At 44.7% G+C, this 19,086-nt stretch overlaps 1 protein-coding gene across 2 annotated transcripts in view; it reads right to left on the reverse strand.

The window, feature by feature from the left end:
- The window catches only part of tmem132e (transmembrane protein 132E), a 309,085-nt gene that overhangs the window by 12,156 nt on the left and 277,843 nt on the right, over window positions 1–19,086 (reverse strand). For both annotated transcript variants that reach the window (XM_070982219.1, XM_070982217.1), the window contains exons 6-7: window positions 15,455–15,660; window positions 7,057–7,336 (exon numbers count right to left, since the gene is read on the reverse strand). In XM_070982219.1, the coding sequence (XP_070838320.1) occupies window positions 7,057–7,336; window positions 15,455–15,660 (486 nt within the window). The remainder of the gene's footprint in view (window positions 1–7,056; window positions 7,337–15,454; window positions 15,661–19,086) is intronic.

The raw sequence follows: 19,086 nt of genomic DNA on the forward strand, positions 1-19,086 counted from the left end.
CCAGCAGAGGACGGTCTCATGTGCGCAGTTCTCTTCTTTTTTATGTGCAAATGAAATCACTTCTGCTGAAGGCGAGTTTTCATCTAACTACAAATTAATTTTCGCAGTCTGAAGCTGAAAATAGTTCAGTTGGAGGATGTGACTGATGATGCTGAAAGTTTTCAAGCTGGTTGAAACTGACAGATTTAAAGCTTTGAATAAGAAGAGATTGGTCAGCGACAGGCTCCTCGTGGGGAGGGTCTGGATCTGTATCACAAGGACTAAAAAATATTCAGATAATAAACAGCAGAGGTCACAGATGATCATTTATTCTATTTGCACTGATGCCGTCTTCAGTTGTTGGGAGGATACTCGGGGAGAGAACTGCTGGCAGCCGCAGATGGAAATTAAAGCTTCAAACGAGCTCTTGTCACATTAAAAATGAAAACCCAGGAGAGAGATTTTCTCCCTGACTCTTATCAATTTGTGATGTTTATGATGTATTCCGGGATGTATTTACTGATGAAGTGCTGCAATTTGTTTTTGCCCTTGTCCCGCAGATTGCCTCATTTTCTTTTACCACAGTCGCTGACTTCCGACGCTTCCGGCGATGTCTGAGGCAAAACGTTCTGGGACGTGTTGCCTGCAGTGAGTCTTATTGACTGTGGTAACATCAGTAGTAACTGGATGAAAAGCGAGAGATCATGACTGTGAAGGCTGCATGGAGGACTGGATTCTGGCCTGTTGGTGGATAAATGGTGTCTTATCAAACCTGCATAATCCTTGTTAGCATCTTAGCATGCTAATATTAGCTAATTAGCCCTAAATGCAAAGTTCAGATGAGGCTGATGGGAACAGTTTTGCAGGTAGACAAATGTAAGATTTCAAACCAATATTGCTGCAAGATTAAAAATTAAAGGCATCATCAAAACTGACAGATTCCCCGTCGTGGATCAATGAAGTTTATCTTTAACAACACATCACTGAAAGGTCACACCATTTTCAAACACGTATCAATGCATTTCATTTCTTTCCTGGATTGGTTATTTGCTGCGTTGTCCACAGATTGAGATACCTGCTTCTGTCTGAAGAGCTGCTGCAGAAGAACACGTCGGTTCTCGTCTCTCATGTTTTTAAGGTTGAATGCTGTGAAGTTTGTGGATCTTTCACTTTTTTCACTGTGCATATAAGTACAAAGAAATATTTTTCTTCCAGCTCATCTACAAAATCTGTTCTTTGACAGAGAGGGAGGGGGTTTAAAAACTGAGAGGGAAGTTGAATGTAAAGAAACTCAGGCAGCTGTGAAGAGTACATGTTCTTCAGTCTGCGGCTGGAGGAGCGGAAAGTTCTGAATGTGGAACTGAAGCGAAGCGCAAACGACTCAGATCAAGAAAAAGTTTGCAGGAGGTTTAGTGATGAGGGAAGTTTTACTCTGCTGACACTGTGATATGTTTGGGTTGTACAAAGAATCTGCACAATTGCTGATAACTTGTCTACTTGCACACATGTATGAGTGTTGGAGAGGCAGGAATAAAGACTTTTTGACTGTTTAATACTTAATTTGTTGTGTTTGTTGTGTTGTTTATTGTTTATTTCATTTTATCATTATTCTTCTTTTTCTTTATTGGATCCTTCTTTTGTTATTTACTTTTTCAAAAGAGAAAAAATTTAATCCTTCAAGACAAAATCCATAATATCACATTCATCTGCCCAATTTCACTGACAGCTCGGATCTTTATTTAAAATCCAAACTGGACAAGGACGCCGCTGATGAAAGAGTCTCTTTTCCTTTGAAAACGCTTTCTGCACTTCAAAAAATATAACAATGCGGAATGAATATTGATTCATGAGTGCAGCGAGTGATCAATGATGAATGTGTTCCATGTCTGCGTTCTGTGTTTGGCGAGGAGAGGTCAGCCGGAGCCGCGGAGACGCCTCCAGCTCGGCTCCCGGCTCAATCTGTCACCGGTGCTGCAGGCGGCGGAGGTGAAGTGAAGCACGAAAGCAGTTCCACTTTGCATGTTCTTCAACGAGCAGCTCCTCCAGCTGCCACCGTTCCTGTTGGTGGCTTTCAGCGGAAGTCGCGACGCTAACAGAAGACGATGCGGCAGATTGACGGCGAGCACGTGCGGCCGCTCGCTCGCTCGTGCTGGTGCATATTGCCTGCATCGCACTGCATCATCTCCTCCCTGCTACACTCATCTGAAACCTTGCATTCAATAAATCACACTTTTGGTGCAACAGGATATGAGTGGAGGAGTTATTCATGCAAGCTGTGGATTTCACGGGTACTTTACACTGTCTGCTGCAGCACCTGAGCGAAAAAGTCACCTTTCAGGCGGCGGAGCGTCCTCACATATCCACAGGAAATTACACGTATCAGCTTGAAGTGAACTCGGCTCTAGCAGACCTTGAGAGGAGATCACAAATAGCTTTTCTCTGCACTGAAAGTTCTGTCCTGGTTCTCCGTCGATGTCAGGGATCTGCAGACGGCAGTTTAAGCCTTCAGTTATCAAAGAGAGCTTTCATTATGCTTCATCACACCGGAAGAAACTCCTGCAGGTTCAAAGTTGCCCTCTGTGAGATTTTATATTAAAGTACATCTAAATCACAGAGTTGAGCAGCAGAAAGAGAACTTCGCTACACTAATTGAGACGGTTTGCCCTAAAAATGATGTCCTGTGTCTGATTGGTGGGAAATCTTAAACAGAGTGACGTTATATGAACCCTGCACACCTCAACTCTTCTGAACTGGTTTCATCCTGCTGGGACCATCGAGGTGTGAAGACGCAGCTTTGTTTTTAAGAAACACACACACGGCTCCTTGTGCGTTAGTGTTTTCTGGCATTTTTGGACGTACAAATTGTAAATGTAGAGCACAGCTGTATAATACGACATGCATAATTGATTTTCTGCTCTACAGGGAATTCCATCTGCTGTTCACCGTCGTGGTTTCGCCCATGCTTGTTCTGCCTGCTCTGTAGTTTGCTAAAACGGCTCACATGTGAAGCATGTGACAGACAGAATCAGCTAACAACACCAGACGGTACCTGTGTACGACATGAATAAAGAAACCTCCCGGCAAAACACAATTTACCATTCAGAGGAGGAGGAGAGCTTCGGCAAATTGAACTGTGATCCATTTTTCGTGGACTTAAGTGACAGATCAATTTAGTCTGGTTACGCTTTGACTTCTACAAGCTCGAGCCTTCATCTCGCAGAAATGATGGGCATTTTTCATTATACTTTCCATCAGTGTAATTAACATTGACGAGCACCGAGATGCATCCTGCCTCTTTATGCTTGTTTGCACAAAACACAAAGTGCTTCTCTTCCAGGAGGATGAACTGATGAAATACAAATGTAATACCTCTTGAAACGCAGTGAAAAAATGAAAACATGACCCCTCGCTTTCAACTTTTACCGGCCTGTAAACTTTCAGGCAATTACACAGCTTCCCACATGCAAAGTAAGTGGGTGCAACAGCTGCAAAATAAACCTGTGCACCCCCTGAAAGGCAAGGGTTCCCCCGACGGTAACAGAGCCTCGCAGAACCGTCTGCCTCGCGTCCCTGACGGTCGCTGCAATCAAATACTCCCTTCTTGAGGGACATGTTCAGCTTTATTAGACAGATCAAAGTATGGCGAGACAGACAGAGGGGTAACGACACGAGACAAATGTCCTCCGACTTTGGGACTTTACTGTCACATCATGCTCATTAATGTATTTTCAGCTGCAGGCCTGTGAGAGCCACATCGTGCACAGAGACACTGCTGCATGTATATCAAGAGAAATCGGACGTTGCATTTGATCATTTGCTGAACTCATGAGGCGTTTCACACATTACATAACTCATATTTGAAGAATCTGATCATAGCATATTATCCATATATGCTGAGGGTGGAACTTCCTGTTCTCCATATTAACTCAACAAACCTCCATCATGTATGTTTGAGTGATTTCTGCGCACTTCATTTAAGCCTTACCGTGAAGTCATTTCAATGGGGATTACATCGCTGCACTCTTCATACACCGTAAAGCAAATACTGAACGGCCATTTTCCTGTGAGGTTAAAGATTCTGTAGATTAGATTCAAATCTGTTTGTATTCTGCCGTCCGTCTCTGGATCAGCGGTCGATGTTTGCAGACGTTAATGACAGAATCTGTGATTCACAGCGAGTTCTGTCCGAGCCCGTCTTTTCACTTTGAGAAGCAGCCATTGTTCAGTAATCCTCTGGATTAAACCTCCCAGCTCCCAGCAGGTTTGTGAATTCTTAGAAAGTCATCATTTTGCCGTGTAATCACAGGACACACATACCCTTTACAGAATAATTAAGATCTGCTATCTTTATGGTTTAACCTTTAAAACGCACATATTTCCTCTTTTGTGTGTTCAATCAAACAGACGAGTTTAAATTAGAAATACTTAATTCATGCCATAATCCACAACCATCCATCCAAAATCAAATGACTGTCTGGAATATTCCCCTAAGTGGACAAAAGCTGCTCCTCTTCTTTATTCATATTCATGAGCTGGTGGACTATTTGAGTCCTTCTCCTAAGACTCAAAGCCTGATTCAAATCCTCTGACGGACTGAAAATTCAGTAAGAGGACCATTGTTGAGCTACACACTGTTCATTTTCACACAATCGGACAATAATTTGACGCTCTGTGAGCTGGGAATCTGTAACTTCTTTGCAATTTGATTTTTGTAAGCCATCAATCATTCATGTTCAGAGATCTAATATGTGTTTTAACAGGAGGCTTTTCCAGTCACACCTGCAGGTGCAGGAGGCAGCTGAAGTTTCAATTTGCTCTCAGTGACCCGTGATCATTTGCCTTAAACGTAATGAAGTGATGCCCCGCTGGGAAGTTTGATTTATGGCTGAGGAAATGAGGAAAGATGTGCACCTGTAAATGCACTGAAATTGTCCTTATTTTTATTAGCCATGTTAGCTGCAAGGCTCCACGGACGGCGGAGTCAGTCTCCTCTGATCTTTCCGTGAGGTTCACATAATACGATAAAACATGAGCTGTATACAGAACAGTACGTTTAATCTATAATCAATGAAACTGGCCACACCAGCACGCACATGGAGATCCATGGAGATCCATTCATGCTAGACACATAAAACAGTCTGTTTATATATGCTATGTGAGGTGTACGCTGACCTTTTACACATTAAGTGTTTTTTCAAACTGCTGGTAAACAGGAAGTGTATAAAGCTTTATGGTCTTCATCACCCTGTCAGCCTTTATTTTGCCTCTACCGGCTGGTGGTTGCTTAATAACTTTATCCATAGTCTCCTGCAGTCTGCAGGTGTTAGCTCACACATTTTCCATTCACAAAACCCAAGACGTTTTCCTCCACAGCCCCAAAACGAAAGCTCACCGTCTTCTTTTTCCAATGTAGCCGAAAAGTTACAGACATGCAGCGAATGGTCCGTGTGCGATCCATTTTCAGTGCAGCCGAAGCGTTAGCTGTACTCTGTGTTAATGTTAGCATGCTATCATGCTAAACTAAGATGGTGACCATGGTTAGCGTTACACCTGCTGAGCATCAGGATGCTAGCTGCCTCCATTGTGAGCATGTCAGCATTCTGAACTTAGCATTTACGGTAGCCTCACAGGGCCGCTAGCGGGGCTGCAGGCTCTCAGTCTCGATGATCTTTGAATCGTGCTTAACTGGCATCTGACAAGGTGACGATCCTGCAGAGGAGGGAGTCTGATGGAAGACCCACATTTGTATTCGCAGATCACTGAGTAATCTTCATCTCCAGAGCAGCTCCAGCATGTTGTTCTAGAGCAATCCATAACAGAGTTGTTGATGGATGAACACCTTTTTCATTTATTAATTTATTTATTTACAATTGCTATGAGTCAGTGTGGCAAGTTACGTCTGCTGGTAAATTGATGTATAATTATTCACACCCTTCAACAGACTACAAATGATCCATTGCTCATTTAAAATGATGGATCGGCGACTTATATCTTTTCCCCCTCTTTCGCCATCATCAGACGCATCCATCAGGCCACTATTCTTTCTCCTGACAGGCTGAAACTGTGATCTTTCATGGTGATCAAAACTCTCACCAACCGTTACTTTTCTCTGTCCCCATAAATGACCAGTGAAGCATCGGTAAATCACTGCCCAGCAGTCATAACTCGTGCCGCTTCCTTTATAAGGACTTCCGAACCCGTCTCGGCTGATGCATTTATACGCTCTTTACGTCAAGGAGCTCTTTCACTTCGGAGAGGTGGACCTCAGCAGCAGCAGCAGCAGACACTTACTGAGACCGACAGGTTTTGCTTTATGTCAGACAGAAGTTCGGAGTCAGGGCCGTCATTACTGATGCTAATTATAATCTTGTACTCCCCACGTTCATTGAAAAAGAAAAGCAAGCCATCGAACCATCAGGCAGGTTTTAAACAAACTCTCTTTGAAGAGAAACAAACATGAATGCTTAAATTACTATCCAAACTATCTGCTGCAACCATCCATCACAGCTTTCTGACTGTCTTCTGGGTTCAACTTTAATCTACCACAGTTTCCTCTGAAATGAAATATTATTACAGACCTTTCAGGTGCACTCACTTTAGATAATCTTGCTAAACCGCTGGCTTGTTTACACCTGTCTGATTGCCTGACTGCTCGTTTTTCTCGCCCCGTCTGACTTTGTTGTAGCCGTGATCTCAAATTCACGAACATATTTTGTTGAGAACAGTGTTATCACAGCGAAGGGAAATGACCGAAACTATGAAAATAAAACGAAAGCTGTGATAAAAAGGCATTATCCTGTAATCATGGCATCAGCAATCTGTAGAAGAACCACCTTCTTTAGACCCTCGTAGCTGCTGTGGACTCAGAAAGAGTAATGAGCTCTAAGTTTTAAATCTTTCTCCCTCATCTCTGAACTCAATCTTCATTTTGCACGTGTGGATCTGTGCAGGGCACATTCGACGAACACTATGTCTGCTTTCTCACTCAGACGCATCATTTGTCATCATAAGACACGTAATTTTTCTCTGCTGACTGATGCGAATTCTCAGCGTCGAGGCTAAAGGAGGACAGCTCACCTTCAGCACCGTGGATCCCAGCTCCAGACCCACCAAGACCGTCCTGTCCACCAGCTCGGCTATCCTGGGGTCAGCCACCTTCAGGGAGTCCTGGACCAGGTCTGTGACATCCACCTGCCAGTCGGGCCCCAGCATGGTGATGACCTGGTCGGTGCCCTCCGTGGAGGTGGTGTGGAACTGGGTCAGCACTTTGACGAGGGCCCGCTGGTACTGCAGGGTGCAGCCCCGACTCACCCGGCGCTCGTCGTCTTCGTCTTCTGTGTCGCTGTCTCTAGTGCTCCTTCAGAGAAAAGAGGAAACATAATTAAAAACTTAAACCACGCTGAAGGTGCTTCCTGGGAAAAGGCGACTGAAGCAAAGAACTTGAGGCGCTAAAGTCGACATTAACTGAAGATTTGTGTCTGGAATTGGCCACAGGAAAGATTGGGAGCCCCTCATTAGAGGCCTCAAAAAGTTAAAACCGTCACCAATCACAACTTGTCACGTCTTTAAGCCGAGCAGCTGCTGCTAAATTCTGCTCGGCGCTGAGTCGTGATGCTACGTCTCAATTTGTGCCTTCTGTTCTTAAGGGTCTCTACTCATTTTATAATTTGACATAATAACACTGATGAGAAACTCGGCGCCGCTCCACACAAATTCATCACATTGTGTGTTCTGATGTGGCGGCGCTGAGGAAAAAGTCCTCCGAGCCAGCAGGGAATGAAAGATAGGCTCCAAAAAGCCGGGTTTTGGACTGATGCCCTTCTTATTTCACAGGAGCCCTGGGCAGCGGGGTTAAACATGCCAGGTGCATCCCCCACCGAGTGCAATCTGCTCTACAACAAGATGTATGAGTTACCCAGCTTCCCTCAGCAGGCTTGACAATCTGCCAGTTCCTACTTAAAAAGAACTCCTCTGCTTAATCTTTGCTTTGAATTAACCATCCGAACGACTTGAGATTCAGGAGGCAGCGGGGCTGTCAGCCACCGACGAAGTACATATCCTACACATTGATTCAAGGAACAGGTCTGATTATTAGGCCGAGCACTTCTGTCCCGAGGTCTCATAAAAGCTTAGAATACACTCGCTCAACAGCTAAAAGCTTGGTTGCGTGTGCGTCTGCACCTGTCCCACCTACCGGCTTTGATTATTAATTCATCTTCGCATGCTTCCTCTCCACGCCTCATCACTGCCGCCAATACCTCAGCGCTCTGCTCTGCTCATAACTTTGCTCTGGAAATGATGTTTAGGAATAAAAGGGCCTCCTTTAAGGCTCCCATGGGTCATTGGAGGTACCCGCATGCAGTTGTTCATTCAAGCAACTTTAACATCACCTCATGAACCGTTTTCGCTCTGATTGAGTTCGGGTCATGGGCTTATCACTTCTGTGTCTATGCTTGGTTGGATTTATTGCTTTGGAATGAATAAAAAGTGGCTTTCACAGCCGCTGTGCGATTCTGTGACCAAACCCGCTATGAATTCAATACTACAGAAATGATTTCCTTGGCATGTAAAAGCTGCAGAGATGGGGAGCGACTGTCTGATTACATCAGTCAGCACAACGACGGACTGCATTAGCACAAACTGCATGTAAGCAGCCTGTAAAATATTCACAAAACAAACAACAAAGAACAGCTTGTGGCTGCAGGCGGCGACACAACAACCTGGTTTTACTGCAGCCATTCCTCTGTTAGCACGCCTCCCTGATGCTGCTCTGTGAATTTGGGGGATTACAGTCATCAAGCATCTGGGTTCAATCCTGAATATTAATCCCTAAAATTTCTGCAGACAGGGTATATTTTCTGCTTATGTGGGTTTACAAGCCTTTAAAAGTTACAAACCTTTAGCACGAATGACCTTTAATGAGTTTTGAAAATTAAGATGATGGCTTTAGAGAGGCCATTAGCAAAATTGTTCAGTTTAGTGTGAATTGTGCTGGTGGAGACCGGAAAAATACACTTAACCTGAACTGTGTTAAATATAAGAATGAATTCAATGAGCAGTCGTTAGCAGCAGTGAGTCTGGGGTCTTTCTGTGTGGAGTTTGCATGTTTTCTTTTTTTCCTGTGATGCCCTAAAGTCAGGTGAAGCTGAGGTATAGATATGGGATGGATGGATGTTTTTGAAAGTTGCATATTTGTTGCATGAACAGCTCTTCTGTAATGACAGTGGGTTAAAAACACCATGATGGAAATTATCCACACATTTTAGTCTGCACCGTTCAGGGTGAGATGGACCATTTTTATCCATGGACGGCCATTTTTATGTCAAAAGCAATAAATCAGCTTTTGCAGATATTTCAGTTTATCACATTCAAATGACCAGTTTACTCATGAAGAGGACACTTTACTGTCCGACAGGTGTGTAAGGTCTTCTGTGGCTCTGCAGACTCCAAACTCCAGGTGAGGACACAGCTCTTTAACACCAAGGAAGGTCTAACAAACAGATGCCACTGGGTGCATTATGGGAAATGTAGGATCCAGTGTTTCTGGAGAGGCAGGATATCCAGTCCTCTATTTTTTGGAAACTGTCCTTCGTGACCTTAAAATTAAAAAAATTGCAAAACTGAACCACTGGAGTATCCTGTCAAAGAGTCAAGAAGACCATCAAACCTGGTCAAAGGTAACTGCCTGATGTTTGATGCTGAGCTACACCTGATCTGAGGTACGCTGCACCTTTCCTCCACTTGACATCAGCTCTCTGGCCTGGACACCATCTGGACGTCAAACCCTGGAGCTCTGTGGGCTGCAGACTGTCACTGTAGCTTCAGGACACGCAGCCAGTGCTGCACTTAGGTAAGCGAGTTAACTCCACAGCCGACGCCGAGACTGCACACTCAGTTACTCATTCAGTTAAAGGCAGAGAAAAACCCAATGAGACAGTACGGCTCTCTCTGTCTCTGTCAAGGAGTTTCACAACTCTTGGCTCAGGTCAGCAAAAGTTTACCTTCCTGAGTCTGTACCTGAAAATAAGGTTGATATTTTTTCTCCCCCAGAAGAATATTGTCTGTTCTTATTAGAGTCTCTGATACAACCGCACAAGCTGAAGCTTCAGTGCACACGGGCTGCCCGCCCGATTACACTTTCTTTCCTTTTTTAGAGCATGTTACTGGATAATGCAGCCAGTGAGCAATTCTGCAGCACTGTAGCAAAGGCCCACTGCAGGCCAGGAGACCTCGCTGTGCATGAAGGTTCACAATGTGTCACGTTGCAGAAGTGAAAGGATGTGGGATGGAGAGACTGCAACAGAAAGGAAAATAAAAGAGTTAAGGAGCCGAGGGAGAAAGTGTGGGAGGTTAGAGGTTGTGTAAAGGAGAGTCAGAGCCTGTCAGAGGAGGAAAATGAGCGAGAGAGAGTAAACGATGGGAGGACGCAGAGGAGTTAATGAAAAGACAATAATTCAGTCTCACAAATCACAAAATAAAGCAGCTTTAGCAAAGTCTGCTGCAGATAATCATCACCATTTGCTGCTATTGGAGTGTGTTTGAGATGACTAACGAGCTTCATTCATTCCTCTTATTTCCCATCTTACTTTGTGGGATTATTTACAATGCTCTGAAAGCCTCTGAAAACATCATCTAATTCATTATCACAGCACTCCATAATGACTGCAAACAACCGAGAGCGTGGTCAAGACAAATACAACCGCTATCTCGTGCCAGAGCCACTGTTAGTCCTCAAAATTAAGATGACGTCTCGTAAATCCTGTCGCTGTCTGTCCCCTCTCTGCCTCCCCGGCGTCTCCATACGGCACAGTTTGCCAGTTTTGTAGGCACTTGCTGGCAGTGATCTTGTTTTGCTAATGGCAGATGTCCACGTTGTTTAGTAAGTCGCAAAGAAGTCTCAACTGTGACGTTCAAGTCAAGTCCCAAGTTAAACTAAAATGAGCATTATTCATGATTAGCAGAAAGCGCACCTGTGAAATTCAGGTTTTCACGTGTGAAATGTCCTCTTTGAAGGCATCTGATGCAGTTTTAAATTTAAATTTTTCATGACATTTTGTGACATGGTGGTTTATTCCGCTTCTCCGGAGTCACTTCAGTCTGGATGTGCTCTGTGACGACGTCCTTCATTTCTAAGGACATGTTCTTGTTCTCTGTGCACATTTCAGCAAACAGCACTGACATATTGATGTTTGCTGGCACTGATCGTTAGCCATCAGAAGTCTTTATCAGACTTTTGAAATGTCTAAAAACTGAAAAATCAGCATCTGCCATCATCTACCTGGCTGCCACACTGGAAATCTCACTGAATTTTGGGGGTATTTTAATTTTTGAATGGGCAGCAGCAGAGAGTGGACGGGAAGTGAAGAGACAGAGACGATGTCCACCGGAAGTCTCCAGCTGGACTCAAACTGAGGAAGGTGTGATTGGATGGTCAGCCTCTTAAACCCCTGCTATAGGTCACCATTACATGCTCAGGACGAAATCAAGCAAACATCCAAAATCTCCATTTTTTAGCTGACGAGAAGTCCCAGAGGCAGCCTGCATCTACGCTTCCAACCGAGCAACCTCGACCATGAGGATCCAGTCGAAAGCTCCAAAACGAGCGGGGAAGTAGACCTTGACTGGAACTGTTTCATCCGCAAGAAACTGATGTTTTCACATGTGATACGCTGCATTTAAAATGAGAAATATGTGAAAACCACACGCGGCCGCTTGTGATAAATGTGCTTTTGCTGTGAGGGGGTTTATTACTTCTCCAGCCTGTGTGATTCATGGACAGCCTCAGCGTCGACACCGCGGCAACAAGTGCAATTACCCTGAAATGAGATGTCGGCTGTTTTCATAATAAAAAAACAAATGCACTGAATCAATCCATCAAAGGTGCACATGAGCAGGGATTGATCTGCTTCCTGTGGGGCGAAGCGTCTTTTCAAACAGAGAGCTTACACGGCTTAAGCCCACACCTCCGGGCTGTTCCACCAAGGCCTGAGATTATATCACATATATGACACATTTCATGTTTAAACAGAAGGTGTGTGACGGATCAGACGGCAGCGTTCATCAAAAGATGTGTCCGACGCTTCCAGCAGGAACATCGCTGCAGACAAAGACTCCTGCGGGAAGGCCAGTCGAGTCAGCATCAGCGGCCTCAACAGTCTGCGTGCGGCACCATGGTGATGCAAAGAAAATTACATGCACTCGGTATATGACAGCGTGCAAGAAGGAAGTGTTTCAGCAGCGGTGAAATGAATTCCTCTGGCCTGACCGCGTGGCAATCACCGCCAGCCCAAACAGCTCACGAGGGGGCTTTGATGACTGCTTTCATGAAGGCAAAGAGGAAGTTATATGCATAGAAAATGGGCTGCGAGGATTGTAGAGATACATACTTGAGAGAAACAAACTTTAACACCAAAGCAATTTGCTTGAAATAACTAGTCCACCTATTGATATTCAGGGAACGCCGGAAAACAAAGACAATATCGTTATAGGAGAGTTATAGCGTATGAGGCCGCTGGCACACCCCGGGGCCTGGTAAACACTGGACAAACACGCTGAAAATAAGCTCTGAACATCTCACAAATCTGATACAAGCACATATATGATTCCTCATCTGCAGGCGTCTGCTTTAACAGGCTGCGTCTACTACAATGAATGAATAAAACGAATGAATGGTGCTAAAATGTGGATTTAAGACACATTTTACACGTCAAAATAATACACCGTCTCCAGCCCATTATAGCCCATTGGGGATCTCTGAAAAATGAGGCTATGCAAGATGTTTTCCAAGCACTCTAGGTCATCTGAAACACCTCAATTCTTCAAACAACTCCATAAACATGCTATTCGTATTCAGGTTGGGTAGAAATGGATTCAGTCGACGGTGATGGACTCCAGCAGCAGCGACGGCAGCCGCCTGCGTGAGCGGTATTGCCGCCATTAAACATTTCCTAAATGAAGGGTTGTGGGCCTGTTTGTTACTGCTCCTCAATGCTGGAATATTTTAATGAGCTAAGCTAAGACCACATTTTTCATCTGGGCCCTGGCTCCAACAACCTTAATCTCCCACTTGTGCCATTTTTTCCGCGTCTAAAGGTGTTATAATTTTAATGCTCTGAGGCAACAGCTCATTCAGTTTTTTATTGCCTGCTGGATTCCTTCTATCGACAGAAACTCCCATAATATTGACACGGAGACCACACGAAGGGCCTTGATTCCTACGATGTGCAGAGAGCATCTCATAATATTGAAAAGTGTATTTTCATGTGCTGAACTTCGACATTTTGTCTGCACACTGTGTAAAAGCCCTTCAACGGTGAGGCTCATACTACCTTCTATTATTTATTGTACACATACGCTCAGGTGAATGGATTAATAGTCCGTCCTGACCTGAAGTTAAACTTGAAATCTCCTCCTGAAAGCGACAGTCTAGACTATCCTGTACATCCTGTAGATTGACTGCATCTTTGGACATGGAGTCACGGCCTCACTCGGCATCTTTTACTTTGTATACATGCACATATTTTGTGTATTTTGTTGTTGTTTGCATACAAATATGTGTGCGTTTATCAAATGATGTCAAATAAAACTTACTCCTCATTTAAAAAACAGATATATTTTGCTCAATCAAGCATAAATGAATGAAGCTTCGTGTGATTTGTTTTGGATTTATTCAGGATTTATTTGTTGTCATCACAGCAGTGTGACAGCATGTGCTGCCTCTTACGTTCGTGTGTTTCACAGCAAACAGCACCGACGTCCTCACCGTACGCATGAGGAATTTAAAAGCTGAGTAAGTAGCATCATGGAGGGAACCTCAGCGCTGACTGTTTGCTGCTTTCTCCTCAGACTTTCAGTCTTAAGTAACTCCAAACTTCCCAAACTCCTGAGGCTTAAAACACAGAGGTAAATCAGCCTGGAGGTGCATCAGCCTGGCTAATCGAACGCGGCTAAAGGGTTAGCACAGTTAGTGCAAGGCTGTTTTTACAGTGTACTCCAGTGTGTGTTCATCCAGTGTGTGTTCATCCAGTGTGTGTTCATCCAGTGTGTGCTCATCCAGTGTGTGTTCATCCAGTGTGTGTTCATCCAGTGTGTGCTCATCCAGTGTGTGCTCATCCAGTGTGTGTTCATCCAGTGTGTGTTCATCCAGTGTGTGCTCATCCAGTGTGTGTTCATGTTCAGCTTCACTGGGACACTGAACATGTATGTCAGTGTCGTGTCATCTGGATGTAAAGTCAGTCTGCGTACGAGCTTTCTCTGATGTCTCAGACGATGCTGAAGAGTGGCCGCGCTGCTACATCAGCAGTGTGACAACAACTGTTGAGCTCTGACCATCATTTTGAGCCCTGAGGAAAAAAACAAATTACCTCGGCCGTCCAAAAACATCATTATCCGTCTGAAAGTTCAACCAGTACTAATTTGGGAAAGCTGACTGTGTATTTACTCACAGTCAAATTCAGTCTGTGCCGCGGACTTGTTGTGTAAAATGGGTTCAGATGGCTATGACACAAACGTGACAACCGTGTAGATGAACTGCACTTGAGAGCCTCGTCGTGCAGAGCACATTTCAGCCGTGAGCCTGAGACAGAGAGTCTAATTGGAACAAAACAAGCGAGACCACATAAAATCCTGGATAACAGAGAGAAGGCTGGACCGCGTTTTACCGTCTAATGTTTGACACTGCGGGGTTCCACGCTCTTTGGATAATGAGTCCTCTGGTAATCATGTACCAAAATAGCACATCTGAAATTTCTACTGCACCTAGTGCATCCTGCCTCTGCAGCTTTCAGCATATCGACAAGAAAAAGAAAAAAGAGCAGAGAGGTGCGAGAGCAACTGTTACATGAAACGTGCTGCGTGTTTCTGCATGTTTACATCTTTGGCAGCTTGTAGTTCGCATGGCGTGGTCACATGTGTTATGTTTACTACCTCTGAGTCACCTTTCCACTTATTTTCACTTCCAGTCCAATTCCTAAATTTGCATATCAGTCAATTCTGAGCTCTTTTTATTGTTTATATCATGTGTCAGGTTAGACGCTCCTTATTAAAGGTATAATATAAGAAAACGCATTAAATTCAAATGCAAAGCAACACATTTGAACCGCAGGTTAAGAAGACATAGAAACAGATGTGCAAATTGCTATGGCAACTGTTATAATGCTTTGAAAAACATGAACAAATCAAGTGTACAGCAGCGCATTGTCAGCTGCTGGTAAGCACGTTTCTATGCATGAGTTCAAAAGTGATACGAGAACTCAAATAAGCTGTCAAATGAATTAACTGCAACTGCATAAAGAACAGCCAGAATATATAAACCATTTTGTTTCAAAGGATGTGAGCTCTATAAGCCCTCATTGCACAGGAAAACAATGAGCGCACAGCTTCAGTCTTTCCTCTAAATATCATGTTTTTTGCTCCATCTGACGGCCGTGTGAAACCGCCATCAAACGACATCAAACCCGTGCTAGCGGTGGCTCACCTTCGGTCGGGCAGGATGGGAACCCTCCAGCCTTTGATGAAGCTCAGATTGTTGTCAGAAAGTTCCACCTGCAGGGGAAGTTTGGGCACCCAGACGGTCAGCTCCAGCGGCGCGCTCAGGTGCTCGTAGCTGAAGATGACCCGGGCGCTCATGGATCCCCGCGTCTCTTTCCCGTTGACGAACACGTAGTCGCAATTCATGGACACCTAGGACGGATCAGGGTCAGAAGTCAGACCATCTATATGGTAATGGTCACAGCGGTGGCAGAGAGTCTAAGTGATATGAGATGATATACAGCACAGTATGGATGCAGCTGTCAGTGCCACAATTCATCACAGAGCATTTCAAGGTTGATTCTCTCAGCAGAGCAAACACACGGCGAAGGGTTTCATGTGAATGTGATGTGAAAGTTCAGGGCACATAAACCATCTCTGCCGCAGATTTAAAAGCTGAACCCTAAAGATACTGACGCATCTCAAAACCCTAACCCTAAAACCAAAACTGCCTCCTCCACTCAGCAAGCACCTGCTGTTATGTTTGTAATTTGGGTGAAACAACTCTTAAAATCAGGCTGTGTGTTCACCGTGTGGCTCCAGAGTCGGCGGGTTTTCATTCCTCCCACAGACTCTCCGGCCTTGATGGCACAGTGCTGAGAACCACTGCTGTAAACAATGCTTGCTGGCTGTGGGCTGTTCTCTAATCTGATTTGCATCTTTTATGCAGCCAAATTAGTGCTTCTAAGTAACCCAGCGTTTGTTAAGCATGCACAGTGTAAATTAGGCATGCACTCCGCGTCCTCGCCCCGCCACCTCTCCTGCCCGTTCCCAGCATAATGATCTATGTACAATTATACAGACACATAATATGCCAACAAAAGCTTTTAGGCAAACACGTAATTCATATCACATGAAGGCTGACAGCAGGGTGACATTTCACATGAACTTTAGTTCATAACACCTACACGGCACATTAATAAACACATCCACAGGTCTCACCTTTCAGGAGACGTTGGTGTAATGTGATACAGTTGACGCAGTGGCGGCAGCGCTGAGCGTGAACTCAATATATGGAAATTTCTAAATTTAAGTCTTCGCAAACGCCATTTTTAACTTAAAACCATTCTTTAGCCTTCCCATCTAGTCGTGAAGCTCCAGCTCAATTTGAATTATCATAAATACTTGTCCCCCTCTAACACTAAATTATTAACTGCAATGGATCTGGAGGGCTTTGCTTTTGGGCTCCCATCGAAGATTTATCTAGTGGTGGGAGGTAGCTGGCATTGTAATCAGAGGATCTAATCTCCCGCAAATGGAGGTCGGGCTGGCCGGTCTTCTCAGGGCTGGGGATTCATCATAACTGGGAGGAGGTCTGGGTAATATAATTCCCCCTCCATGCAGACAGGCCAGCGCGGAGGCAGGGAGGGGTGGGCGGTGGAAGGACTTCTTAAGATGACAGTCTTTCCCTCTGGTTCAGTTAATGCAATTTTGCAGGGGTCTGACCTTACGGGCGACCACAGTATCCAGCCTCTGCGTTATTGTCCTGTCTGCTCGTGTGCCGGCGAGTTACAAAAGAAAGAAAAAGAACTCAACGCGGTGACCCCGGCCACCTTGATTAATCACAGCACGGCTTGCTGTATGAGAGTGAGTGGAGAACATCTGCCTGACATGTACTCCCTTTCTACCCTACAGCCACGCACACACACACACACACACACACACACACACACACACACACACACACACACACACGCTGAAACGAGCCGTGCTGCAGTGCCGCTTCGGCTCCTGAGGCTATTGCGGCTGATAAACTTGGCCGGCTAATTGCAAGTCAAAAGCTGTTAGCAACTCTGGGTATCAGTGGCCCTGTGGGGGCTTGCTGAGGAGGGCTTTCACATGCTGAGCCACCACATGCCGTCACGCTGCTGCTAATGCGCTGTGGCATCCTCCATGGTGCCAGCAGATTGCCCGGGTGGAGACAGATCATCGGGACAAGTGCTGCCTGCTTTTGGTCTATAGCGGTCACATGATGCGGAGTGACAGAGCGGCTAGGTTAACAAAGGTGAAGACACCGTCCGTAGCATTAGCTCAAGTGATTTCCCAGACTGCTCCAGTAAAGGCTACAGCTTCCGCCCTTCAAGAAAGCGGCTTTACTGGCATTTTCCCACTTTCACGCAGTCGGACGGATGCGGCGAATTCTCCAGTCGTCCACATTCTGTGTGAAAAGCGCATCTGTTCACATAATCCAGTGTGGAAGTTGAGCCATAATTTTATTCTATCTTGAGCAGTCAGACCACTGAGACATATTTACTGCCGTTACATCATCGGCTCATTATTTACACATGACCCCTTGAAGGGGTACTTCTGTAATTTAGTATTGAACTTCCTCAAAGTCAGGGGACTTCAGGAGACAGATGAAAAATAATGGTCTGAATCGACGCAGCAGAGGCAGAGACACCCTGACTTTTTATCTTCAGCATCCAAAAACACTGGATCTTCATCTTTCGTCTCTTCCTGCCTGATAAATCCCCACATCTCTCTGTTCGTAGGCCTGGTTAAACCTGCGCTAACTGATTTTCTGGCCACCTGGGAGCAGCAGAAACAAGCTGTCAACACATTCACACAATCATCTTTTAATCCTTCTTTAATCTCTTAAGTTGATGTGGCGAACTTGTAAGCAAGCAGTTGCTTATCTATGTAAAAATCCATTTAGTAGTCACAGATCTGGCCGCCTGGTGAATGTAAATCTAATATTTTCTCTATTTCACCTTTATGTTTACTGATTGTGAGGACGGAGAATGAGGCCGCGATTCATAATTCACGAGTTCATGAATAAATCAGTGATCTGTCTGAGTGAAATAAGCAGAAAATCAACACAAATCAATGATGTGAGTGGAAATGTGTCACTATCTCACGTCCTGTTTGGAGGTCTTTGTGGCTTCGTGGAGGGTTATGTGCGCCCTGACATAAATTTATAGAGCCGGTTGGACATTTTGCGTTGATTTTACAGCAGGAAAGGTCAAGAGAGAAAGGGGATGATGCGCAACATGCTGGACAGGAACCCCAGAGGTGGGCAGAGATGAAGGCTCAGCTGGGCTCTTGTCCCAGCGTTGCTCCTAAATTCTGATTTCCTTTAAATGCATCAACAGACGGCAGGAAGTCAACTGATTTTCTCTCCACGTTTCAATGTCAAAGACACTCATAACAAAGGATAAATCAGCGCAGAGGCATCTCGACGTGAACATCCTCCAAACAGAAACCGCAATTATCTCCGGTTTTATTTTCGGATTTAAATATTCCCTGAATTAACTGCCGCAACATTTGGCCAATTGGAGCTTCCAGTTAGGGATAACATATGCGCTCAGCGAACGCTGAATGAAAGCTGACATATGGCTAGCATTACTGGGACTGTGTCTTGGAGCTGTTGTGAAGCTTTTCTTCATGTGATGGATGCGAGCTGGCTTTAAGAGCAGTTTCAACCAATGACTTCATTTAGCTCTGTTAGCTAAATGAGCCAGCCCCCATTAGCCTGTTGTTGGTAGGATTAATGACGCACAGTGCGAGAATGATATGTTGTCCTGGAAAGCTGAGACTTTGGAGCCTCTTGGAAATAGTTTGAGTGCAATTAAAAAAAAA

Source organism: Chaetodon trifascialis, chromosome 16 (genome assembly GCF_039877785.1).
Source record: "Chaetodon trifascialis isolate fChaTrf1 chromosome 16, fChaTrf1.hap1, whole genome shotgun sequence".
Taxonomy (NCBI): Eukaryota; Metazoa; Chordata; class Actinopteri; order Chaetodontiformes; family Chaetodontidae; genus Chaetodon; species Chaetodon trifascialis.